Source organism: Rhinopithecus roxellana, chromosome 2 (genome assembly GCF_007565055.1).
Source record: "Rhinopithecus roxellana isolate Shanxi Qingling chromosome 2, ASM756505v1, whole genome shotgun sequence".
NCBI lineage: Eukaryota > Metazoa > Chordata > Mammalia > Primates > Cercopithecidae > Rhinopithecus > Rhinopithecus roxellana.
In genome coordinates, this window is record NC_044550.1 from 59,309,198 (window position 1) to 59,336,437 (window position 27,240).

At 40.5% G+C, this 27,240-nt stretch overlaps 1 protein-coding gene and 1 long non-coding RNA gene across 7 annotated transcripts in view; one reads left to right on the forward strand and one right to left on the reverse strand.

Moving 5' to 3' along the window:
* Positions 1-27,240, forward strand: part of TMEM131L (transmembrane 131 like) — a 170,370-nt gene that overhangs the window by 131,666 nt on the left and 11,464 nt on the right. For 3 of the 5 annotated variants that reach the window (XM_030916541.1, XM_030916550.1, XM_030916564.1), the window contains exons 21-29: positions 150-292; positions 3,909-4,098; positions 4,301-4,486; positions 5,070-5,219; positions 5,573-6,201; positions 14,902-15,050; positions 22,922-23,046; positions 23,845-24,011; positions 25,069-25,254. In XM_030916541.1, coding sequence (XP_030772401.1) covers positions 150-292; positions 3,909-4,098; positions 4,301-4,486; positions 5,070-5,219; positions 5,573-6,201; positions 14,902-15,050; positions 22,922-23,046; positions 23,845-24,011; positions 25,069-25,254 — 1,925 coding nt within the window. The remainder of the gene's footprint in view (positions 1-149; positions 293-3,908; positions 4,099-4,300; positions 4,487-5,069; positions 5,220-5,572; positions 6,202-14,901; positions 15,051-22,921; positions 23,047-23,844; positions 24,012-25,068; positions 25,255-27,240) is intronic. The other 2 variants (XM_030916547.1, XM_030916555.1) reach the window with 1 other exon arrangement.
* LOC115893226 lies at positions 13,502-26,921 on the reverse strand. 2 transcript variants are annotated; one of them, XR_004053205.1, is made up of 3 exons: positions 26,792-26,921; positions 15,040-15,069; positions 13,502-13,953 (listed from the first exon to the last, which is right to left on the reverse strand). It is a non-coding gene; the product is annotated as an uncharacterized LOC115893226 (long non-coding RNA). The 2 variants fall into 2 exon arrangements; XR_004053206.1 differs by lacking the exon at positions 26,792-26,921 and adding an exon at positions 18,295-18,482.

The following is a 27,240-nucleotide window of genomic DNA, read 5'->3' on the forward strand; positions in this document are numbered from 1 at the left end:
AGATTCCACACTATTTAAATTGATTTTCTTTTTTAAAACTTCAAAAAAGTTTAAAAATATTCTTGCTAACTGGGAATATTTAAATTCAAGTACATTGTACTTTGTGACTCCATGTAATGCCTTTTTATTTGTATTTCCTTTCACTACAGGAATAACTTGACTGTTATTGACATGATTGGCGTGGAAGGATTTGGAGCGAGAGAGTTATTAAAAGTGGGTGGAAGACTTCCAGGTGCAGGAGGCTCCCTCCGATTTAAGGTGCCCGAGTCCACACTGATGGACTGCCGTAGACGTGAGTTCATATGCGTGGCACTCTTGACAGGGAAGGTTGGCATTAAAACTGAGAGTGAAAGGGTTCTATACATTCTAAATTTTAAATTCTAAAATTTAAAATTGTTAAATTCTAAATTCTAAAAATTTATGGTAAATTCATTGTATTGATGCAAATAATGAAATCAGGCAAATATTTGAGCATATATAGGCTGGTACCCCTGGGTTAGAGTGGTATCTTGAGATATTTAACTCAGATAATAGACATAAGCTAGGTGGTGGTGCAGGCCTTTATTAGTCTGTTCTCATATTGCTGTAAAGAAATTCCTGAGACTGGGTAATTTATAAACAAAAGAGGTTTAATTGGCTCATGGCTCTGCAGGCTGTACAGGAAGCATGATGCTGGCATCCGCTCAGCTTCTCATGGTGCTAAACCATGAGAGACCACCCCCATGATCCATTGACCTCCCATCAGGTCCCAGCTCTAACATTGGGGATTACAATTGAACATGAGATTTTGGTGAGGACGCAGATCCAAACCATATCAGCACTTATAGTCCCAGCTACTCAAGAGGCTAAGGTGGGAGAATCACTTGAGTTCAGGAGTTTCAGGCCAACCCCAGCAACATAGCAAGACCCCCTCTCTAAAACAAACAAACCAAAAAGATACAGAGGGAAAAAAGATTGCGTAATTGCTGAATTATCAGAGTAGTGTTAAATATTTAAAATAAATACACGAAGCAGTTCATTTGGCTGTCAGTTACCTAATCACAGAAAATCACTGAAATGATGACTGGAGAAAACATTAAAAGTGTGCTAACCAATAGCACTTTTTGTGATGATGAAAATATTCTGTTTCTGTGTCATCCAAGACAGTAGCCACTAGCCACATGTGGTTAAGAAGTCTTTAAAAATGGCGGGGCACGGTGGCTCACGCCTGTAATCCCAGCGCTTTGGAAGGCTGAGGTGGGCAGATCACCTGAGATCAGGAGTTCGAGACCAGCCTGGCCAACATGGTGAAACCCCATCTCTACTGAAAACACAAAAATTACCCAGGCGTGGTGTCGCATGCCTATAATCCCAGCTACTCAGGAGACTGAGGCAGGAGAATCGCTTGCACCCAGGAGGCGGAGGTTGCAGTGAGCCGAGATCGCGCCAGTGCACTCCAGCCTGGGTGACAAGAGTGAAGACTTCGTCTCAAAAAAGAAAAAAAGAAGTCTTTAAAAATAACTAGTTGCTGGGTGTGGTGGCTAACACCTGTAATCCCAGTACTTTGGGAGTCCAAGTTGGAAAGATTTCTTGAGCTCAGGAATTTGAGACCAGCCTGGGCGACAAAGCAAGACCTCATCTCTACTAAAAATAAGAGAAAATTAGCTAGGCATGGTGGCAGATGCCTGTAGTCCCAGTTACTCAGGAGGCAGAGGTGGGAGGATTGATTGAGCCCAGGAGATCTGGGCTGCAGTGAGCTACCCATGCCGCTGCACTCCAGCCTGGGTGACAGCGTGAGACCCTGTCTAAGAAAAAAACAAAATCAAAAATAAAAATAATTGGCGTGACTGAAGTTAATTTAAAATTTATTTTAATTAAGTTTAAATAGCTGCATATGTCTAATGGCTACCATATCAGACAGTGCAGATTTAGAAATGCATTAATATGTTGCACTAGAAAATTTTAAAATTATGCATGTAGTTAAATGAAATGCCTTTAAACTACTTATATTAGTTTCAGCAACTTCCTCAGGAACTGAGACAGAAATAAACAATGAATGTAAAATGCTTTCGGTAAATTCTTATTTTCCTATTACTAATTTTAATTTTATAAAAACACAGAAAGCATTTTAGTGTAACTATGTTTTCTACAGAGAAACCTGGTTGGTGAAACCATTGGATTATTTGTAGGACTATCTGAATGGCTGAGTAGATTTCTGTTTGTTTTAGAAAACTATGCTAAATGGGCACTGAGTTTGAAAAGATTTGTTAGAGGCCAGGCATGGTGGCTCACGCCTATAATCCCAGCACTTCGGGAGGCTGAGGCAGGCAGATCACTTGAGACCAGGAGTTTGAGACCAGCCTGGCCAACATGGTGAAACCCTGTCTCTACTAAAAATACAAAATTACCTGGGCGTGGTGGCGCATGCCTGTAATCCCAGCTACTTGGGAGGCTGAGGCTAGAGAATTGCTTGAAACTGGAAGGTGGAGGTTGCAGTGAGCTGAGATTGTATCACTGCACTCGAGCCTGGGTGACAGAGCAAGACTCTGTCTCCAAAAGAAAAGATTTGTTAGTAATTTGACATTCAGAATTCTTCTTTAGGGTATTTATTATTCCATTTATTCATTCGGTTATTTAGAGTTGACTTTGAATGCTAGAATTAGGAAGTAAAATAAAAACTAGGCCGGGCACGGTGGCTCATGCCTGTAATCCCAGCACTTTGGGAGGCCAAGGCAGGTGGATCACGAGGTCAGGAGATTAAGACCACCCTGGCTAACATGTTGAAACCCTGTCTTTACTAAAAATATAAAAAATTAGCCGGGCATGGTGGTGGGCTCCTGTAGTCCCAGCTACTCTGAGGCAGGAGAATAGCGTGAACCTGGGAGGCGGAGCTTGCAGTGAGCCAAGATTGCGCCACTGCACTCCAGCCTGGGCGACAGAGCGAGACTCCGTCTCCAAAAAAAAAAAAAAAAAAAAAAAAAAAAAAAAAACCACTGTAGAACCAGACCTGTCACTGTAGCTCATGCCTGTATTCCCAGCACTTTAGGTTTCTCACGTTGGAGGATTGATTGAGCCCAGGAGTTCAAGGCCAGCCTGGGCAATGTAGTGAGACCCCATTTCTACAAAAAAATTAAACAATTTCCTGGCTGTGGTGGAGTGTACCTGTAGTCTTAGCTACTTGGGAGGCTAAGGTCAGAGGACTGCTGGAGTCCAGGAGTTCAAGGCTGCAGTGAGCTATGATCATACAACTGCATTCCAGCCTGGGCAACAGAGTGAGACCCTGTCTCTAAAACAAAAAAAAAAAACTGGAACCAGATAAAAATATTAGTCCTTATATGGGATAGATTGTTATAAATTCACAAGGATATTTAAAAATTGTCATAACCTTTCTTTTTTCAAACTCAGTATAAAATGTGTTCTCATTTATTTGCAAGGATTTGCTTCTTTATAATAGCATAGCACATGTTTGAACTGTGTTTCTAGCAGCTGTGATGGATTTTTACAGAAGCACTTATACATCCCCTTAACTGGTGCCTGGTTCAATGTGAGTGAAAATTATAGGGCATGGGGTATATGGTGGCTTGTAGTAAATCAAACTATTTGACTTTTGAGAAGAACAAACTTTTTACCTTAACCTTTAACAAGTAAAGGACCAAAGAAGAGATTTTGGTTACTTTTTGTATCTTGGTAGAACATTTCAGGTAAGAAAAATCTTGCCTACTTAAGTATCTCTGTTGTATCCTAGAACAGAATCTATAATTGTTCTAGAAATTAGATAGAAATCATACTTTGAGCTTATGTTGGATTTTTTTCACATTTTAGTGATATAGATCATGGTTTGGTTTATTTAATAAATATTGACCCAATAAATTATTTTAAATAAATTTTATAGTTCACATATACTAAATATATCTTTTTTTGGTTCCCAGTAGAACTGAAAGACAGCAAGCAAATTTTATCTATTACAAAGAACTTTAAAGTTGAGAATATTGGACCTCTTCCTATAACTGTTTCGTCTCTGAAAATTAATGGGTATAACTGCCAAGGTTATGGATTCGAGGTGCTGGATTGTCATCAGTTTTCCCTGGACCCAAACACATCCCGCGATATCAGCATTGTGTAAGCATTGGGCTTTAACTTGATTTCAGTTTTGTGGTGCATTTAACAGTGTGAGGAGGAAAACTTTTTCCATTGTTAAGACATCTTATGTTGTTTTATGTAAATATTTCTTTTGTAGAAGTAAGATGTGTTGTCTTTATTTTGCTTTGTGGCTAAAATTAAAACAATTAAAAGTTCATAGGGATGATTCTTTTATTTTCAGGTTCACTCCAGACTTTACCTCTTCCTGGGTAATTCGGGACCTAACTCTTGTAACCGCAGCAGACCTAGAATTTCGCTTCACTCTCAATGTGACTCTCCCTCATCACCTGTTGCCCTTGTGTGCAGATGTGGTTCCAGGACCCAGCTGGGAGGAGTCATTTTGGAGACTCACGGTCTTCTTTGTCAGGTAAACCATTACCATCTCCCTTGTTCTCCTCTCATGGAGTAGAGAAGTCATCCAGGCAAGTTGCGTGAAAACGTAAACTGCCCGAGTATAGTCAAAGTATATGAATCGAGTGGAATTGTTACTGCCTTGAGAACTGTGACATACATGAAATATTCACTGGCACACTTTAAGGTTATAGTAAACTAATCGTAAGAGAGTCATAGGACCTAGAAGTATCGTAGACAGTTGTGCCTCATATATAGTATATTCATAGGCAGTCATGGTGGATGATATGAATGTTAATTACTTGTGTTAGCTCATGCAGTGATGATTTGAGATTAGAAGACAGGAATGACCCTTTTTGAATGATTTCATAAAAATGGAATTGTAATGTCAAATTTATAAATATGCACAATTTTGGAAAATTGTGTGTTTTTTTAATCTTTAAGGAACATCAGAAATTATGTGATAAATCTTAGGGAATTTTAATACTGCATCTTCAGATGTTTCTCGTAAATCATTCCCCACTCTTCTGTAATGAAACTAGTCTTTTGAATGCCAGTCAGAACCATGCAATACTGAACCTCATTGCTTTCTTCCTCAGTTTGTCCCTGTTGGGTGTGATTTTAATAGCCTTCCAACAAGCACAGTACATTCTCATGGAATTCATGAAAACAAGACAGAGGCAAAATGCTAGCTCCTCTTCACAGCAAAACAATGGTCCCATGGATGTAATCAGCTCCCATTCTTACAAGTAAGAATTCTTATAGTGTGGTTGGAAGTGGGAGCAGTTTCTCGCTTTTGATATTACTCGTTTCTGATTTAATTTTAAGTAACCATAAATTTTGACTCCACATTTATTTTCATAAAATTTCCTTTAAGTCACTATGTGAACAGCTGCCGCGTTATTATTATGAGATAGTCTCCATGCAAGGACTTAGTTGATGGGTATTCTCATTGGCAGACAACTCTTGGAGCTTTAGAAGAAGGGAAGGTAGAACTTACGCTCCGTACTGATTGCTACCCTTTTCTCATGGATGTGGAAGTGGAGAAGTAGAGTTTGATTTGCTTTGCCTTTATGCTAAATGTTTTTCTTCTTAAATTCAGAAGCAATTGCAAGAACTTTCTCGATACATATGGCCCCTCTGATAAAGGCAGGGGGAAGAACTGCCTTCCAGTGAACACTCCCCAAAGCAGGATCCAGAATGCTACAAAGAGAAGCCCAGCCACCTACGGTCATTCTCAGAAGAAGCACAAATGCTCAGTATATTACAGTAAACACAAAACCAGCACAGCTGCAGCCAGCAGCACCAGCACAACTACTGAGGAAAAACAGACTTCGCCCCTTGGCAGCTCACTGCCTGCTGCTAAAGAGGACATTTGCACTGATGCCATGGGTGAGAACTGGATCAACCTCAAATATGCAAGTGGCATAAATGTCAACCTGCAGAAGAATTTAACCCTTCCCAAAAACTTACTGAATAAAGAAGAAAACACACTGAAAAACACAATTGTTTTCAATAATCCTTCTTCAGAATGTAATATGAAGGAGGGAATACAGACATGTATGTTTCCTAAGGAAACTGACATTAAAACTTCAGAGAACACAGCCGAGTTCAAGGAACAGGAGCTCTGTCCACTGAAGGCCTCCAAGAAACTACCTGAAAACCATTTACCAAGAAACTCACCTCAGTACCACCAGCCAGACTTGCCAGAAATTTCCAGGAAAAATAATGGTAATCTTTTCATCCCCTTTGATAATTCTCTCCTGTTTGTCCCGAGTCTGTTTTTGATGGAATTTGTTCTCACCTGTAACCGTTAGTTTTAATTGTGGATGCTGAGTTTTTTAGTTTTAGCAAAGGTTTAAATGTTGAAAAAAGACATATAAAAAGTTCAAGATGAGACATCAGGTTTTTAAAATGTTGTGACTAAGAGGTTTAAATTTTAGTACATAGGTTTAGAAGACTATGAATATCGTATTTTCTTGTTGGGACGACATGGACACCTTTTTCTAAATTAATTAATTAATTTATGTATTTGTTGAGATGGAGTCTTGCTCTGTCGCCCAGGCTAGAGTGCAGTGGTGTGATCTTGGCTCACTGTAACCTCCGCCTCCTGGGTTCAAGTGATTCTCTTGCCTCAGTCTCTGTAACTGGGATTACAGGTGTGTATCACCACACCTGGCTAATTTTTGTATTTTTAGTAGAGACGAAGTTTCACCATATTGGCCAGCCTGGGCTCAAACTCTGACCTCAAGTGATCCACCCACCTCAGCCTCCCAAAGTGCTGGGATTACAGGCATGAGCCACTGAACCTGGCCTTAATTATTTTTTAACTCAGATTTTCAGACTATTTGTAAAAATTAATCAGCCCATGAAATGTTTCTGACTGAACAAAACTTCAGCTATTTTATTTAATAGCTGCCTGGCCCTGGTTCTTCTCTAATTGTATTCCTTGGTTAAAAGAAGACAGATGTTCTCATGTATTAAAAACAGTTAAGGAAAATACATGCCAAAGTAGACTAGGGGGACGACCTCCATAGAGAATTGTCATTATCCTTTAATAGATCCCTTTGGCCTATTGTGCTTATTTATAAGTTTAGAAAGGTCTGTGCTTATTTTCTTTTTTTGTCCATCCTGACCATTTTAATATACACATTTCTGTACCTGTTATAGTCAGATTTGTTTTGTTTTGTTTGAAATAAGGTCTGGCTCTGTCACCCAGGCTGGAGTGCAGTGGCGCAATCTTGGCTCACTGCAGCCACCACCTCCAGGCTCAAGCCATCTTCCCATCCCAGCCTCCCGAGTAGCTGGGACTATGGGCACATGCCATCATGCCCAACTAATTTTTGTATTTTTTTGTAGGGATGGGGTTTCACCATGTTGGCCAGGCTGAGCTCAAGCAATCTGCCTGCCTTGGTTTCCTAAAATGCTGGAATTACAAGCGTGAGCCACCACTGCTGGCCTATAGTCAGATTTTTGACACTTTTTAATCTGGGAAAACTCAGTTGCCTTTTGTCTTTTTGAAGCATCTAAACACAACTTCATCTTTTTCACTTCTTGATATTGGAGAAGAGGTACAGAAATTTTATGGATTGACTACTTGTGATGAGCTTTATGCATTCGGTGAAAGTCCTAAACTGAATTTAAAATGTTGTATAAAAGGACATTTCTAATTTAAAAGAAAGTTGGAGTCCTCTGAGGGGAATGTGGTCTAGGCAGCTGCACACATGCATTCTTGGTGCACTTAGTACAACCCGTTTGTACTGTTTCCCCTGGCAGTGGTGCGCATGCCTGAAGTGGACTTATGTCTGCAGGGTGGACACTGTGCCCTGTGTCTCCTCCACCTGGCATGTGAGTATGCCCCCTGGTAATGCAGTTAGCCAGATCTTCACATGAAACCATGGTGTACCTTGTCTGTGGATGTATTACGATGGGGTGATTGGGTGTCTTATTCTGTTTGTCTCAGACACTCTCTGGGGTGTAGAATACAAAACATTTGTGAAAGGGTTAATTATGGGGTGAGACCTGTTGGACGTTTCTCCTGTTATGTTAGTCTTTTGGGCTTGAGCACAGTCAGGATGACTTGGCACACACTTGAAATTAGAGTTGTTTGAGGGAATCCTCCCTCCAGAAGTGCTTCTTCTGTGATCCCTTGTGCCCACAAGAGATATGCACCTGCAAGATGCAATGCCTGTGGCAGTGTGGTAGATGGATGGGAGGGACCTTCTATATCTTCATACTTTAAAGCAGTTGAAATATAAAGGCATGGAGGAGAAATATGGTGTCAGAGTAGGTCAGAGGATTTGAATTCTTCTTCAGGATCCTCCTGTCCAGTACTTGATGTTCAATGCCGATAGCTGAGGCAAGATTAGCAGGTAATAACACTTTAATAAGCATGAATAAATTTAATATGGGAGTCTGGAAACATAGGATTTGCCTGTATCGTTGTAGATGGTAAACCTGGCCAGAATCTTTCCTTCCTGTACAGATGAATAGTGTGGTTATAATGTTTTAAATGGCAACAAATCTTTCACTGCCAGAATTTAAAAATACCATTTGGCTGGATCAGCAACATGTTAAGTGGTACCAGAGTGATTGTTGATCAGATCAAATAAGAACTGAGGAAAGAACTTTTACTTTCCAACATGTTCAGACCAGCAAATTCAGAGGTGCTAATTCACAGTTCTCTACTTGTCTACAGAAGTAATATGTTAGCAGGAGATTCCTCCCAGGGAAGTTCGTTCATTGACAGGCATTTTGTTCTGACTGTTTCATGTTCACAGCACTGTCCTAGGAAAATATCAGAGATGTTAAAAAGTGAATAAATCGCCTGCTATCCATGTACAATTTAAAATTTTTCAGGAATTTAAAATATTAAATATAAGAAAGGACTGAGAAATCTAGGGAAAGATAATTATAGTCTGAAGGGAGGGTTTGGAGTTTTAATAATATTAAGGGTTTGGGGCTCTGTTGAATTTCAGAGGAGAGCATTGCAATAACTTGGCAAATGGTAAACAGACGTATAATTGACAGGTAAGTCACAAGTGCAAAGAATGCTTGAGAATGAGAAAACCATATATATAAGAACCTTCAAGTTTTTACTTCCAGCTTTGAGCATTAGTTCTTTGCTAGTTTTGAAAAGTATTTTACTTTGCGAAATGTGTGTTGTTTCCATTGTAAGATCTTTTCTAGAATCTGAAGAAAACAGCTTGGTCTTTGAGCTGGGCTCAACCTGCCTGATAGCTGAGAGTCCTAAGTGCCAGTCACGTTGTCTACTGTGTGACTGGCAGTTAGGATTCCAGCAGAATGGGAACTCAGTGTGTTTGCTACATTTTAGCCATTTCTCCCAAAGTATACAAATGGTCGTAGAAACCATTCTAGTCACAAGATTGCCTTTAAATGGAAATAGGGAAAGGTGGGGACATTCCTGCCTCTTAAGAATACTTTAAGTGATTTTCCTAACCTATCAAAACTCCTAGAGGCACCTGAAGAATCTGCCTTCTCCTATTCTGAGGCTTTCCCCCTGCCAGGTGTAGTTTATTGTGTGAGAAGAAAATGTTCTAGGGTATGTATGCATGACTTTGACTACATACTTGTCATCAAGAAACAGAGTAATTGTAAGTAACAGAAAATGTGTCTTATTTGGGAGGCCGTGGTGGGCAGATCACTTGAGCCCAGGAGTTCCAGACCAGCCTGGGCAACATGGTGAACCCCTTCTCTACCAAAAGAAATGTAGTAGCCAAATGTAGCCAGGTATCGTGGTACATCAGCATGGGCCTGTGGTCCCAGCTACTTGGGAGGCTGAGGTGGGAGAATCACTTGAGCCCAGGAGGTCAAGGCTGCAGTGAGCCGTGATTGTGCCTCTGTACTCCAGCCTGGGCAATGAGTGAGACCCTGTCTCAAAATAAAAGCAAAAATAAAAAATGAAAAAAAAAAAATGTGTCTCTTTTCTACTCCATTTCCCCTGCCTGCTTCGGAGAGGCCTATAGGAAATAATTAATTAAAATTCCCAATAGAAATAAAGTCTGCTGACATTCTTTAAGGCTCTGTTTTTCTACACTTGTTTTTGGCATCAGCTTGTCAAACAACTATCAGTTAAACTTGTCAAACATTTGTTACACGTTCCAGAACCTCTTGGTCATCTGACAAGAGTTGGGCTTTATGTGTAATGTAAATGATCTTGTGAATATAGCTCTTTTTAAATGTTTGTAACCATTTTCACTGTCTGATCAAAATAATGTAGATTTAGAATTATGGCTAAAGACAAGCTATGTTTGGCTGCAGCACTACCAAGGAGAAATAGTGAGCAAATTATTTCATGGCTTTCTACCTGTGATAATGTAAGGTATAATTAAATTTGATAATAGCTTAAGCCTTGAGCTTAACAGTACCTGAAGGTGTTCACTGAATTAGATACCTCAACTTTCTGAAATTACTGGTATTTGCAGAAATTCAAAAAATGTTCCCATTTACTTAAAGATACTGTTAACTTGAAGATTTAATGGTTTATTCAAAACAGACCACGTGATTGTGATTAGATTTGAGACAGTACAACTTTAAGCAGGTTACTGAGGGAGGTCACTTGTTTCTTGTTCTTCCATTTGCTTCTGTTTTTTAACCACTTTTTAAAGGAGCTATTGACCTATAAAGCTGTACATAATGTATGCATCTTGATGAGTTTGGGAATAAGTATACATCGTGAAACCATTACCACCGTGAAGGTCATTAACATATTCACCACCCCCCTCCCGCCAACATCTTCTCCTGCCCCCTTTATTATTATTAGTGTTCTTTCCATTTGTTTTTGATTTTTAACTGTGGTACAAACACTCTTACTCCGTGAGGTCATGGGGAAGTTGCATGCTTAATAGGATGACTTGGTGTATTAGGCTGTTCTTGCACTGCCATAAAGAAATATCGGAGACTGGATAATTTATAAAGAGGTTTAATTGGCTCACAGTTCTGTGGGCTGTACAGGCTTCTGCTTCTGGGGAGACCTCAGGAAACACAGTTATGGTGGAGGGGCGAAGGGGAAGCAAGCACATCTTGCATGGTAGGGAGCAGGAGGAAGAGAGTGAAGGGGAAAGTGCTGCACACTTTTAAACAACTAAATCTCGTGAGAACTCTCTCACTATAATGAGAACAGCCAGGGGGAAGTCCGCCCCCATGATCCAGTCACCTCCCACCAGGCCCCTCCTCCAACATTTGAGGATTACAATTCGACGTGAGATTTTGGTGGGGGACACAGAACCGAACCATATTGCATGCCCTATTTGTAAATGACATATGTATTTGGTGTCCCATATTCTTGAATACTTTCATGTTAGAATTTCTCAGAGTTACTGCAGAACTTGTTGTTAACATTCATTTTATTGTTTTTCCTGATTCTTGGCCCCAAGAAGGCATTACTAATTTTCTAAAAGTCTGTGCATTATTACTTTTTGGGGATGGTTTTGTACTGGCTATTAAATTTGGATCCTTCCTAAGAAACTTCGATGACTAATACTTTCAGTGCTATATTCTTGGCCTAAAGAAAACTGAAGGAAATCCATTTTCTTACAAATTAGGACACTGGAGGAGTAGCACCTATTTTTTGAGGCAAATATCTGCATTGTATTTCATGCTTATGGCTTCCAGAATCCAAAGCGATATTCTTGTGCTTTCTTTTTCTGGTATGGACCCTGTCTGCCTTGCTTTTGGCTGTCTGCTTTACTCTTTCACAGTGCTTGATGTTTTCCTTTGTGGATATCTAACCGTCAGTTTGTGTTTTAGAAGGAATTAAATTTCAAAGGTGATCTCTGCTAAAGAATGACTTTTAATTTTGACAAGGTAGGAAATGGAGGGTAATGATTCCACAGGGCTGCTGTAGGATGCTCATGGTTCGGAAATGCACAGGTTTGAAAGGGATCTGAAAGATGTGTCCCAGCAGTCCTCTCAATGAAGTCGATCTAAACCCTCTAGGCAAATAGTTGACTGTCCTATAGAGACAGAAATTCCTGGGAAGTAGCCTTAGTAGCCTTTGATTCCGATTCTTCACTAACTCTAAGTTATTCCCAGTTATTAAAGGAAGCAGTTGATAGTGATCAGCTTTGTCTCTGGATGTGACTTTGGCCATTGTATTTCCATCACAGCCAAAAGCATTAAAAACATTATGTAATGAGTCTGGCCAAAGGATTTATTTTCTGTATTCATTTTGTAACATTTGGAGAATATAAACTTAATTTTGGGATAGAGTCCCTTTTTGTGAAAGTGTAAGACCTAATATGTCCTGGTTGTACTTAAACCATAAAAGCCTGCATTACTTCACAAGGTGTGTGCCATTTGCTTGGCTAGCATTTTTATGGTTACATAATATTTATATAATTTTCTGTTAACCAAATAAAAGTATGTTTACCTGGTAAGTGTTATTTGAAAACTTTATGTATCTTGCTTTGAGTGAGTTTAATTTGTAGCCTCAGAATTTCAGAATCAGAGGGGACTTGACTCCTCCTTTCCTTCTGTGGGTGAGAGACCTGACCTGCCTCGAGTCCCACAGAAGGGCTGGATTGGAGCCTCTGCTGATAATCTGGTTAGGTTATCCTGCTGGAGCCTGCAGCCTGCTTTGCTGGGAAATATTTGCTCTGCCCCGTGGTCATCTCAACTTCTCAGATTTCAAAGGTATCGTTAGGGATTCTTAGTTCAAGAAAAAAGAAGGTACTGAATTAGAAAAGACATTTACTGGTAAGAAAAAAAAAAAGAAGCTAGGAAATTGGTCAATCCGCAGAACTTCAAGAAGATGGCTTTGAATGAAAACAGTGAAACAAATGGAATGACGGACTAAAACGTGTATTAATTAGTTGAGCACATTACTCAATTACAGTTCATCATCTTTGCCCACTTTTAAAGGACGAGATGCACAAATAGGTATCTATACTTGCCTGCTTTTTAGCATTTTGCCATGTTTCAAACTGTGCCTGAACTTAGCCATAAATATATGCTTTAGCATATATGAATCTCAGAAACCCCATCACCAGCCCAGGTCACAACCAGCCCACTGTGATCTCACTGCTTCCGAACTCACAGCATAACACTCTCAGTAATTAATCATTCGTGCTTGTGACATTTCCTATAATGTATATTTAACATTTCATAGTTTTATAATTTGCCAGTGTATCCATGCCCGAGCCATCTCAATTAAATTGCAAGTCTCTTGAGTCAGATTTCACGTCAGTCCTGCAGAATGAATTGTAAACAAAGAAAATGTGGCCGGGTGCGGTGGCTCAAGCCTGTAATCCCAGCACTTTGGGAGGCCGAGACGGGCGGATCACGAGGTCAGGAGATCGAGACCATCCTGGCTAACACGGTGAAACCCCGTCTCTACTAAAAAATACAAAAAACTAGCCGGGCGAGGTGGCGGGCGCCTGTAGTCTCAGCTACTCGGGAGGCTGAGGCTGGAGAATGGCGTGAACCCGGGAGGCGGAGCTTGCAGTGAGCTGAGATCCGGCCACTGCACTCCAGCCTGGGCGACAGAGCGAGACTCCGTCTCAAAAAAAAAAGAAAAAAGAAAATGTGTGTTGATTCATTATTTAATTGATTGATTGTATCCATGTGTATTGAAATAAGTCAAACAGTATGTACAATAAAAGGTTAAAAATGTCAAAAAAAAAAAAAAAAAAGGTACTGAAATACATCGTTTCAAATTAGAAAACAGGCCGGTTATTGTGGAGTTGAAGTTCATTTGCCTTTATTGTGGGATAAGAGATAGAAGAAGTATACTTATGAAATCATTTAAAAGAAAAATTGAAGAAAACATATTTTCAGAAAAGGTTCCTCCCAGCACCCACTTTTGCCATCTGATTAATCAGCTGTTGGCTCCTCTGCCGATTGGCTGCTCCACAGGTTCAGGGCGGGCATTCACTGTAGCAGGGAGGACCTTCCATGAAACAGTCGTGTGTCCTTTGGTGGGGATGCTTTACATTTATATCTGTTCTGTTTTCATCTTTATGACTGTCAGACAAGGGAGGCAAGGAATGGGGGATTGTGTTCATTTGATGAATAAGAAAACTAAGGCACAGGCAGCTTAGGAGACTTAACTTTGACTATAAAACTAATTAGTGGCTGTCATGACCAGAATCCAAGTCTTTATCCTTCTCACCTTCTTTGCCAGCTTAAAAACATGTATATATAAAATATATATTACATAAAAGTTATTTTAACCATTTTAAATTATCGAATTTGGTGGCATTAAGTACATTCACATTGTTGTGCAACCATCACCACTATCCATATCCATTTCCATTTCCAGAACTTTTAATCATCTCAGACAGTAAATCTGTACCCATTAAATAATAAATACCCATTATCTCCTTTCCCCAACACCTGGTAACCACCAGTCTACTTTCTGTCTCTATGAATTTGATTACTGTAGGTCCCTCATGGGTAGAATCATAAAACATTTGTCCTTTCGTGTCTGGCTAAGTTCACTTAGCATGATGTCTTCAAGGTTCATCCATGTTGTAGCATGTGCCAGACTTTCATTCCTTTTTTGAAAAAACCATCTTGACCATCTTAATCATGCAGTTCAGTAATCTTAAGTATTTCACATTGTTGTGCAATGAGTCACGCTGAATGGTATTCTGTTGTGTGTATATACCATATTTTGTTTATCTGTTTATCCATCAGTGGACACTTGGTGTTTTCCCACCTTCTGGTTATTATGAATAATGATGCTGTGAATATTGGTGTCCCCCCCACCTTTTTTCCTTGACCTCTTTTAAAGACTTTTTGTAGAACTCTTAGTATACTTTCATTTATGAACAAAATAAATTTCTAGAGCATCATGAATGTTAAAAACAATGCTAAATTTAACTCTCATGCAGTCAAATTAGTTGTTTGGTGTAGGAAAGAATATGGGGAACTATTAGCTAGAAATTGAATTGTTTTTGTTTATTAAAGGGAATAACCAACAAGTACCTATCAAGAATGAAGTAGATCATTGTGAAACTTTGAAGAAGGTGGACACAAAGCCTTCTTCAGAAAAGAAGATTCACAAAACATCTAGAGAAGACATGTGTTCTGAGAAACAGGACATACCTTTCGTAGAGGTCTGTATTTTTTTCTTGCCTATTAAAAAGAACAAAACTCATTTTTAGAACTGAGTATTAAGTGAATATGTATATTTCATATGTTTCACTGCATTTGAATCCATATTAGTAACTGGTGAGTTTGATGTGTGTGTTCAGAAAATTTTATTTACCTTCTAATTATATAAATGTTACTACAGTAATTTTTAGAGAAACCAGATAGCTTTTACTCTGAAGAAAGTCTATTCTTAAGCATATGGGTAATTCTTAGGTAACGATGGCAGAGTAGAACTTGACTAACATATTCCTTCTATCCAGTTATTACTGAACATCCATGTTTTAGGGCACACTCTTGCTGAGTTGTATTGCTTTTTGTTTGTCTTTGTCCTCATATCTATCATCTTCTGTCTAAAAGATGAGAAAAGTATTCATGATATAATAGAAGAAAATTTTCCTGATATGAGGGAAGAACTAAATTTGTAGATTCAAAGGGGCACAATGTGTACAATAGGAAAAACTGATACATCATAATGGGCATAGGCATTTAGTTAAATTAATTGAACTTCAAACATAAAGAGTTGTGCAAAGACAGGAAAATCAAGAAGTACAAACTTAAGCTCAGACTTTTCGATAGGAACATCTAACACCAGGAAACAGTGGAGCAGTATCATTGAGAGAATGGAAATGTAAACAAAGAATATTGTGTCCAGCCAAGTTAATACTCAAGTACAAAGGGAACAGGCAGACATCCTTAAATACAAATGAAATCATAAGCCGTTCTTGTAAAATCAAGTTAATGAAATTTAGCCAAGCCAGATAGAAGTACAAATGAACACTCAGATGGAAGAAGGCATAATAAAGGTCTCTTGTTGAGGTTTCAATCCATTTTATATCCTGAGCAAAGACTAAAACTTTGGCAATTATAACCACAGAACGGATTGGAAAATTGAAACGTTAACCAAGTAAAAATCTAATATAATCTGCAAAAACCAGGAAGTGGGATTGAGAGGTAGGTGAAAATAAATTTTAATTTTAATATTTCTTAGTAGAGAACCAGTACTGTGAAAACATGAAATGTGTAGTTTAAAAGGGTGATAACTTAAGAAAATATTTTTACAGTCTTTTTCTTAACCTTAGAGAGATCCTTAAGGAATTAATATAGCATGTATTGAAGAAATAATTATTTGAAACTTGGCAGTTCCCTTGGTTCTACTTTGGTTTATTTTTCTTATGTTAAATTCATATAAAATTGACCCTTACATTTTTAGTTAAAAATTATGTATATTCCTAGTGTTATAAATTATTCCCATCATCTGTACTGCTATTCTTTCATGTGTGTAGGGTCATAGAAAAATACTCACAGATAAGGTTTGCAGAATAATTAATGGGAGACCCTAGTTATTTCTGAGTGGTGGGATTTTGCATTATTTCTTTTTCCTTTTTTATTTTCTTCTCTTTTATGAAAACTTTATAACAAACATGAATTTTTTAATTCAAATAAAGTGGAAATGATACAAAATAAGTATGTTGCAAGCAGTCCAAACCATGAATTTAAAGACAAGAGATTTCTGTGTAACCAAACACCAAGATTCATAGTAGAGGGGATTTCAGAGATTGAAAAGTCTATATAGGCCAGGGTGCCATGGAAAGCTCCCAGAGGAGGTGGAAACTTGTGCAGGTAGCATGTGGAAGAACAGAGAAGAGAAGGTGGGTAGTGGGCAGCACTGAGCCCCCAGGTGGAGGAACCGTTGAGGCATAATTGGGTGCAGTTAGGGAGCCATCTGACTGGGAAGAAGCTACCTTTGGGGAAGTAATGGGAGGGAGAGGACAGAGTCCTCCTAGGTTGGAAGGCCATCGAATGCTGATTGAAAGTTCAGACTTTTGTCCCGAGGTCTTGATGGGAAACACAAATGGTGACATAAGGCTGAGTGAAAGCAATAGGAAGGTGGTGGTATCCGTAGAGAACAGAAGAATTGTTACCTGCTAAGGAATTTCAGAATCAAATTTGTTAAAAGCACATTTGTCCAAACAAAAAGTTGTTTTGGAGGATTTGGCCTGAGGATTGTTGCTTTGGGACCTTTCTGCAGATTTGGGGGAGCTATTGAAGGTTTCTGAGCTGGTGGGGGGCGGGGCGGGGGGAGCAGACAGTGGTTAACAAACTGAAAGCAACCTGTGGGCTATGATCTTTCTGAAGGTAATAATTGGATATTGTTCAATTCAGTTTTATAAAGACTGTCAGGATGCCTGTTACATAGAACCAGTGTAGTTGAGTAAATACTTTGAATGAATGTGAATATAAGACATTATTGGAAGATCATTCTCAATGTTTTGGAGATTGAATTAGAGAGGGAAGAAATGGATACCAGCTCTTTTCTAACAAAGAGGCTGTTACTCTGCGGGGAGATATATGTAATCAGGGTTTACATTTGAGCAGGAGTAAAGGATAGGAAGGAAGAGAAAACCATCAGGACTTCTTAGCACTAAATGCATACGGGAGAGGAGTCATTTTTTTACATGACCATTTACAAAAGGTAGCTCCAAGGTTCCAAGCCTGGGTGACTAGAATGGATAATTCTGATGGAGGTGATAAGCTCATTTTTATGTCTGTCAAAGCAATGTTGTTATCATAGTTAAGAGCTTGCACTTTACAGCCAGGCTTCTTCTGGATTTGAATCTAGTTCATCATGTATTCATTCTGTAATATTTGGTTAGTTACTTAACATTGCATTTTTATCCTTCTGCAAAATGAGGATGATAATTGTATCCTACCTCAAAGAGTTGTGAGGATTAAATGGGTTAATATGAGAATTGCTTTAGAATGGCAACACTTACAAAGTATTGACAAGCAGTAAGTCTCAAAGTGATAGGTATAATATTGATCGCTACCAACAGAGAGGGATGGCTGACCTTTGAAGTGAGATGTGTAGTAGACATTGGGAAGTGGGGAGCTTAGAGCTTCTGCAGCAAGTTAGGCCTGGAGCTTAAGATTTAGGGGTTACCCATTTGGAGGTTAGACATGGAGTCTGTGAGGTGTGCACGGAGAAAAGACAAGGGCCCCAAGTTCAAACCTTGGGGAGGAGGCAGTGTTAAATTTGCACACTGGCTGATGGTGCAGGTATAGCAAGTATACAGAAAGCTAGGCCTGAAGGTGAGGGTAGGGCACACTTTCAGGAGCAGAAATAGTCACTGAATTTGGGTTAGGAGGGAATGAATGAAGTTAGGAGTTTAACCTAACATCCTTTTGACATGGGCTTTGGAGTCTTACCTGTTGCCCTGCAATGAAGTAGAAACTGATGCTGCCATGCACTGACTCCAGCAGATGCACAGCCTTGTGTGCTGGGAGGAGAGACTGGAATGATTATCCCAAGGTCCCCTCAGCCCAAGATGGCACTAAGGAATAATGGTGCTGCCACTGGCCTCCACCTGCCACATGCGTGGGTGCCATTGCCTATCTCAGACTCTCCTCCCAGTACTGAAGTCTTCCTGGCTGTCTGTGCCAAGCTTAGTTGTGCCCTTGGTTATGGCAGTTTTCAATTTCTTCAAGTTACTTTCTTCTCTGTGTGTCTTTACCATTAGATCCCTGAAGGCATGCGTCTTGCGGTTTACCTCTGTCCCTAGAGCTCAGGGTCGTTCTTGCTGTCGGTCTCAGTGGTTGTATGAGACCCTCTCTCCTTGTTTGGTCTGTAAACCTGTGTAGGACAGACATCTACATCTAATGGTGGCAGCCAGTTCATAGGAGACATGCCCATCAGAGGGATGTGGATGGCATAGGCCGTACTTTGTGGCCCAAGGTTGTCCCCAGCCAAGTCAACCAAGGTGGATTCTCTGGTGCAGATCTGGGGGCAGTGGTTTATCGTTTCTTTCCTGTCTCTGTGACTCACTCCTTGTTTTGTAGAACTGTTCTTTAAAATCCTGTGAGTGTATTAATACTTTCCATTTCGTTGTTCATTTGGCAAAAATCATTCTCAATAAGTACATTCCCAAGTGCAGTGCCCAGTGTTTGTTTTTCTTGCACATTCTTAGAGCCTAATTTTGCAGCTTACAAAATTGTATAAATCTGTGTATATAATACATGTGGAACATTCCTCTGGATTTATTGGCAAGGAAGATTGAAGCCCAGGTTTGGAATCCGCAAACTAAATTTTAACCCTAGCTTTGGCTTTTTATTTTCTTTTAAGCAGATTTTTTTTTTCCTTAGACAAGTAATTCATAATTATTATTATAGAAGCATAAAGAATAAAGTAGAAAAAGATCTATCCAGAATAAACCACTTTTAACATTTTTGTATTCTTTTCTATGCAAATTTTTGAAAACTAGTATCTTAAAATAGTTAAGATAATTATTATTGTCTGTAACTTTGCCATAAGATTATAACTAAATTTTCCATAAAAATTAAATTGGGAGCTTTGTCTTCAGTGGTTACATAACATTTCATCATTTAACTGTGCCATAATTTAAACCATTCTCCTGCAGTTGGACATTAAGATTGTTTCCAACTTTTTACTTTCATAAATAGGTCTGTGATGAGCAATTTTGTTCCTCTTACCTGTGCACCTCATAAGGCTTTGTTATAGATGTCAAAAAATAGAATGAAAGGGTATTGATATGGTTTGGCTATGTCCGCACCCAGATCTCGTCTTGAATTGTAACTCCTACAATTCCCACATGTCATGGGAGAAACCCGATGGGAGGTGGTTGAATTATGGGGGTGGGACTTTCCTGTGCTGTTCTCATGATAGTAAGTCTCATGAGATCTGATGGTTTTAAAAACGGAAGTTTCCCTGCACAAGCTCTCTTCTCTTGTCTGCTGCCATGTGAGACCTGCCTTTCACCTTCTGCCATGATTGTGAGGCCTCCCTAGCCACATGGAACTGTGAGTCCAGTAGACCTCTTTCTTTTGTAAATTGCCCAGGCTCAGGTATGTCTTTATCAGCAGCGTGAAAATGGACTAATACAGGTATCAACTGTGTAAAGCTCCTATGTGTGCTGACAGATTGCTTTCCAGAAAGTTGGTACTGATTTGTTCACATGTCATGTCTGAGAATGCTGCTTTCATTCTCCTCTGTGCAGCAGCAATTGTTTGCAAAATCTTGGTCAGTGTGATAGGTGAGCAGTCATGTTTTGGTTTTCTTACTAGGAAAGGGTGAGCATTTTCCTTCATTTCTTGTAGAAGGCTGAAAAACACAAAAAAAACTGTTCATCCAAAACACTACCACTGAAAAGAAATTCTAGAAATTTAGAGGTAAATGTCTAACCTAGTTCTGCTTCCACACTTCAGAGGCAGACACAGTGAACAGGATCCTGCTTCCCCAGCCATTTCCTAGTGCTTATGCATCATAAACACATTTGTGTTTTCTAAAACCAAAATGGAAAGAGGAGACCACAAGGTAGTCTGTAATTTACCTTTTCTAAAACATTATTTTATGATGAAATATTTTGGACGAGCTCTTCTTGTTTTGTTTTGCTTTTATATTTCTTTCATGAATTTGTATTTCATGTCTTTTGCCCATTTTTCTTTTGAATGCTTTATTCTCTGTAAGAGCACTTTCTGTGTTAAAGATATCAACTCTATCAAATATTGTGTATCAGAGTTTTTTCTTAGTTTGCTAAGAAACTAAGCAAACTTAGTTATTGCTTATTTGATTTTACTTATACGCAGTGGCTTTAAGAATGGCTTAGTGCAGTAAGTTTGTGATTTCTCTTGATTTCTTCCTTTACTTTTTTAGTAAAGTTTAGGAAATCTTTGTCCACACTGCCATCTGTTAAATCATCACCTCTATCAGAGACCTCAGCAAACTTAACTAGTTCAAGTAGTTCAGCTGACGCAGGAGAATCTCCTGAGCCCGGGAGTTCAAGACCAGTCTGGGCAACACAGCAAGACCCCTTCTCTGCAGGGAAAAAAAAAAAAAAAAAAAAAAAAAAGGCTGCTGGGCATAGTGGCACTTGCCCGTAGTGTCAACTACTCAAGAGGCTGAGGTAGGCGGTTGTTTGCGCCTAGGAGGTTGAGGCAGCAGTGAGCCATGATTGTCTCACTGCACTCCAGCCTGAGCAACACAGCAAGACCCTGTCTATAAAAACAAAACAAAAAAAAAAACCACCAAAAAAACCTCCAAATAACCCAATAATAACGATGACGATAACTAAGTCTCATGTAAATAGCTTATGAGATGGTAGGTAACGTCGTCCACACAGTGCTTTGAGGATGACTCAGGAAACTGAGGCAGAGAGGCTAAGTGTCAGAGAGGCTGAGTAACTTGCCCAGGGTTACACAGCTGGTAATCAAGTCACAAGATTGAAACTAGGCAGTTTAGCCTCCGAGATATGCTCCTAATTGCAGCTCCATGTGACTCTTCAGTTTCCTGGTTAGTCTTGCCCTTCTCTGTCTGGGACCCTCTGTACCAGAAAGCAGCCAGGTGGTGCTTTGCTCTTCCTCGGATTTCTTGACAAGTCTGTTGCTGTGTGCTCTGGCTCGCTTTCCCTCCCTGTTCCACCCGCTGCCTCCATTGCCGGCCTGTTCTGTCTCAGCTACATCCCAGTGCTCCCTGCCACTCTTTCTGGGATATGTCTTACGCCTCTGAATCTAGCTTGTCCTGCATTCTCCTTTTCTTGGTCATACTCACGGAGAACTCTTTGATGCTTCTGTCACCGAGTCCCGCCTCTCAGTAGTCCTGAATGTACTCACCCTTTTGCTTGCACAGGATGACAGTTCCAACCAGGTGGATTTGAGAAAGGCAGCCAAGTATGAGAGTGACTGCTTACCAGCTCACGCTTTCTCAGACCCCACCGAGAGACTGATTTTTTGTTTGTCCCTGACCCTGGAGGGATGGATAGGCTCAAGTACTTGCTGTGTCGACAAGCCTTTGTTGGCCCTTGAGTGGACAGGGGGTGGGAAACCCCCCCTCCAAGTTAGAAATACGCCAGGGAACAATACATGAAGAAATGTAGTGCATGTCTGTTTAACATTAAATCCTGAGTCTGCGTGTCCTTCTGTTTAACTTCAAACTTAAGCAATTAGCATAAGGTCCTGTAGGATAGGGCTTTGTATGTTTAACTTGTCAGGTTTTTAAATTACCTTCAGAATCAGAAAAAGGTTAATACATACTTACTGGGGGAAACAAAGGTGTATAAAGGAGAAATAAACAATGTCATAATTCCACTGCCTGTACAGTTAAAATCCCATTTGGCTTCTAGGGTTTGTTTCTTGTGGTATGCACATTGCTCTAAGAGATGCATGAGGGTTCGAATATCCCAGACATAGAACTTATAGGTATTGCAGGTTATCTAAAACCTTTTCTTTTTCTCCTTCCAAGTTATTTATGTTAGTCGAGTGTATGTTTCAACTTCACAATGCCTAGCTGGGCCAACCTTCTGAAAGAGAAGGTAAAATGAGCCAATCTTTGCTTTCCATGAACTGTGAATCCGTCAGTCAATAGGAAGGGGACTTTTCTGGATCTAGGGGATTTGCCTCTGTGAGGTGCCTGGAGAAGACATCTTCCTCCTGAAAGGACCTAACACCCTGAAGAGATGTGTCTTTTAAGCCCTTGGGTCTCGGTGTGTGAGCTCCCACCACCGCCTACCCACTGGCAGTGAATCCACTTTAAGGGGGCAACATATGGAAGGAAGAGGAATAATAAGTATTAGAAGATGTTAAAGACTTGAGCTACTTCATAATTTGAAAGGGCAAGGGGAATCCCTCTCCCGTTGGGTCTGTTAATAGACCATGACGGACATTTAAAAAAGGAAAAGGCTCCAACTGAGGCTGAGAAACGTAATTCTCAGTTTTCAACAGACTGGGACATTCTGAATTCAGATGGAGTCGGTCTTCAGACGCTTAAACATGTTTTTATTCATATTTAGTTGAAACCATTAAACATTGACTTTTTCTTCTTTAGCAAGAAGATCCTTATAGGAAGAAAAAGCTTCAGGAGAAAAGAGACGGAAATTTACAAAATTTAAATTGGAATAAAAGTCGAACATGTAGAAAGAACAAGAAAAGGGGTGTTGCTCCAGTCTCAAGGTGTGTGATTCTTACTATCCCTTTAATATTTCGATCTGTTTTTCACTTTATAATTTTGCATTTGGCTATTAACTTTTAAACTTACTTTGGTGATGTTAGATACGGATAATGTGAGAGTGTAGATGTTTATATCTTAAGATTAAAATATGTTTGCAAAATTATTTTCCCATTATGTTTCTGTTTTGTTAAAAATACCTTAAAGTGACCATTTTGTATCTTTCCTTTATAAAACGCTAACAGATTTGGTAGTTTTTAGGGGAAAAGCATAAGCCATCCCTCCGTGTGGAGACCTTCATTCTGCTTATGAGAGGCAGGGGCATTTGTGGAACAGGAACTAGAGAAAACTGCGGGGCACAGGCAGGTCTCTGCTATTCCCTGTTCAGCCACTGACCCACCTGTGCTACCTGGGGTCATAATAAACAGAATAGTTACCCCTCAGGTCACCCTTGCTTCAGTCCTGCAGAAGGTAGGTTCTTACAGCTGCAGGAAGTGAGATGCCCAGACAGTATGTGGTTTGACAAGCAAGCTGGTAAGGGGCAGATCCAGAATTAGAACCCAGGCAGTGTGGCACTCTGCTTTGGAAACCTTGCTTCTTCGAGACACTTAATTTCCCTGACAAAATCTTTTTCTTATTGGTATCCCTTTCTGCGCATCATACTCTTCCACCAGACCCAAAGAGAGGAGGACTCCTATTGTCCCAGATTCATATTTTCACCTCTAATAAGTCATGGAAAGGCAGTCTGCATGTGTACATGATAAAATACAGATGTGGTTTTTTTGTGTGTGTGGCTCTTCCAGGCCTCCTGAACAGAGTGACCTAAAGCTTGTGTGCAGTGACTTTGAGAGGTCTGAGCTGAGCAGTGACATCAATGTAAGAAGCTGGTGTATACAGGAAAGCACTAGGGAGGTTTGTAAAGCAGATGCCGAAATTGCAAGCAGTTTGCCTGCTGCCCAGAGAGAGGCAGGTATGTGATGATACTACAAATGGTGCTTCTGTTGAAATTTTTGTTTTCTCAAGGAAGTATCTAATAAGAGAAATGACACCTCAATGATTTTACCTCTACAGGCAACTTAGCTAATAAGCTAATAACTAAAGCCCCAGTGGAAACCTTTCAGGGTGAGACCAGAAAACTAAGAATCGTTTGAGTCTCAGTAGGCCTCTAGTGCTGCCCCTCACCCCCCTAGTCTAGCCAGTCGTAACTATCCTCAGGCATGTTGCTGAAGGAATGATGCTTGCTTGCTGCAGATGGGTCCCCTTTGGCGAAAGCAGGGAGTAGCCAGGTGAGATAGTGCTATCCCCGTACCTGAGTCCAGCAGTTCTGCAGAGCCAGGCTGCTGCCCCACCCAAGGCCTGCTGGGCAGTGTCCCTGGGAATGGTAGGTAGAGGGACACCCAGTGCTGAGTCCAGGGGCTGATACAGGATAGTGGGGGCTAGGGCAGTACATGTAGGGTATAGGGTGGTTGGGGTTGCAACCCTCCCAACCAACACCCACTTTCTCCAGACACATGCCCCATGTCACGACACAGGCCAGTATGCTTAGCTGGTTTCTATCTCCACCCTCTCTTTTTCATTCCCTTGATACACGTGTGTTGCTTTTGGTCTTACTGAAGAGTCTTCCCACCCACGTATCAGTATTTTGAAACTCTTAGTGGACATCTTATTAAAAGAGAGGGGGAAATTCACCTATGAATCTCCGGTGCAATAGAGTAGCCTCAGTCTTCTTGGTAGAAGTTATTTGTTATTTCTAGAATCATTATTAGATCATGCTTATATAGTTAGTGTTGGCCCTCTTAGCCCCTAAAAAAATGCTCCTTCCATAGGCAGAGTAGATAGCCCATCCCCTACTGTTTCTCAAAGTGCAACCATTAGTTTCCATGAACTCCTCCTTTCTTGCAAGATGAGCAGAGGTAGCTGAAGATGAACCTGGCCTTCCTCCTCCCATCACCTCTCTCCTTCTGTTAGAAATGCATGAGGTTGACAGTTGTTTCAGGGAAACATGACTGCTCTCACTCTTCCTCCAGAGGGTTACTACCAGAAACCTGAGAAGAAATGTGTGGACAAGTTCTGCTCTGATTCCAGCTCCGACTGTGGGAGCTCCTCGGGCAGCGTGCGTGCCAGCCGGGGCAGCTGGGGGAGCTGGAGCAGCACCAGCAGCTCTGATGGAGATAAGAAGCCCATGGTGGATGCCCAGCATTTTATGCCAGCCGGTGAGTCCTCAGCGGAGCCCCAGGCACTCTCAGTGGCCCTTCCTCTGCCCTCCCACATACCCAGTCCACACAGTCTCGATCTGCCTTCAGGAGTGCAGAGGACAGATGGGACAGTGGCCTTGACCTTTGCTTTGGACTTTACTCACTTTCTTTTTCTTTCCTCCCTCCTTCTTCCCCTCCACCCTTATTGTAATCATCATTGTTTATCAGTGTCTGTCTTGGAATAGTTCGTAGAGCTTCTGCATTTAGTTTTCCATTTGTACATTCATGTGTCATTGTGTTGATTCCTAGATGTGGAGTTCTATGGCACTAAGTGCATTGCATTGTGCAGCCATCACAACTGTCCATCTCCAGAATTTTTTATCTTGCAAAACTGAAACTCTGTACTCATGAAATAATAACTCTGCATTGCTCCCTCCCTGTAACCCCTGCTCACCCCTCTTCTACTTTCTGTGTCTATAAATTTGCCTACTCTGGGTATCTTATATAAGTGGAATCACACAATATGTTTTTTTTTTGTGACTGGATCATTTCAGTGAGCATAATGTCTTCCAGGTTCAAAAACATTGTAGCATGTGTCAGCATTTCCTTCCCTTTTATTGCCGGGTAATACTCTATTGTATGTACAGACACTTGGATGATAACTCTCACCTTTTGGTTTGTTCAAATAATGCTGCTGTGAACATTGGCTGTCCCTTATTTTTGAGAAAGTTTGAGAAAGTTAATGATGTAGGAGAGGTCAAAGAAGCACCTGTGTTTCAGTTACCCAGAACTAACAGCTCTTACTTTTGCCATATTTGCTTTTTTTTTTTTTTTTAAATCATCTGTTCACTTCTCCCTCCCCAAGAGAATCACTGTTTACTGTCATGAATTTGGTCTGGGTACTTTTAGTCCATTTAAAATTTTACATTCATATATCCATCAACAAAATATTGATTCTTAGTCTTTAACTTACATAAATGAAATCATACTTCAGTGTAGCCTTCTGCCTTTTGCTCTTTTCACTCAGGTTTTGTTTTGTTTTGTTTTAATTATTTATTTTGAGAGTGAGTCGCTCTGTCGCCCAGGCTAGAGTGGAGTGGTGGGATCTCGGCTCATTGCAACCTCCGCCTCTCGGTTTAAGTGATTTTTGTGCCTCAGCCTCCTGAGTAGCTGGGGTTACAGGCATGTGCCACCAGGCCCGTTTAATTTTTGTACTGTTAGTGGAGACGGGGTTTCACCATGTTGCCCAGGCTGGTCTCTTAACTCCTGGCCTCAAGTGATCTGGCCACCTTGGCCTCCCAAAGTGCTGGGATTGGCGTAAGCCACTGCGCCAGGCCTACTCAGCGTTGTTATTTTTACCTTTACATCTATGTGAAGATGTAGTTCCATTCCTTTTAACTGTTGTTTTCAACATAGTAAACTTTTAACCTTAGTAAAAAGAAAGGGTGGTGAGGTTGTGCAGTTCCTGTTTGTGTGGCGCCTTGCATTTGTCAAGCATGCTCACGTGTGCTCACGCGCCCTGTGAGAAGGGGAGGGCAGGTGTCCCAGTTCTCACTGTCATCTGAAGACTCAGCCTCAGAGAGGTTGCCTGGATCCTTTGACACCACGCAGTCGGTAGCGCAGGCTTGAACGTGGGACTTCTTCCCTAGATCCCAGTGCACTCCCCACCTCATCTCCTGTTTTCCTCATGGGCTGTTCTACCCGATGAACACAAGCCATAGAGAATTTCCTTCAGCCGCCTGCAAGCTGTACCATTTCTTCTGTCTCTCACCAGCAGTGACACCTTAAAAGAAAGCCTTGTCTGAGAGAATAGTACAGTAGCAGCCATGAAAACATAGAGGATGTGCCTGCATGTATGTGATTCCACTCAGCAGTTCTCTGCGTTTTCCCTGTCTTGTCTCCTTCAGCCTTTTCAGATATTATTATCTTAATGGCCCCCCAGAAAGTGTTCACACCACTGATACGTTCTGTGCATGTGCATCTACCACAGAAGACTGAAGGTTA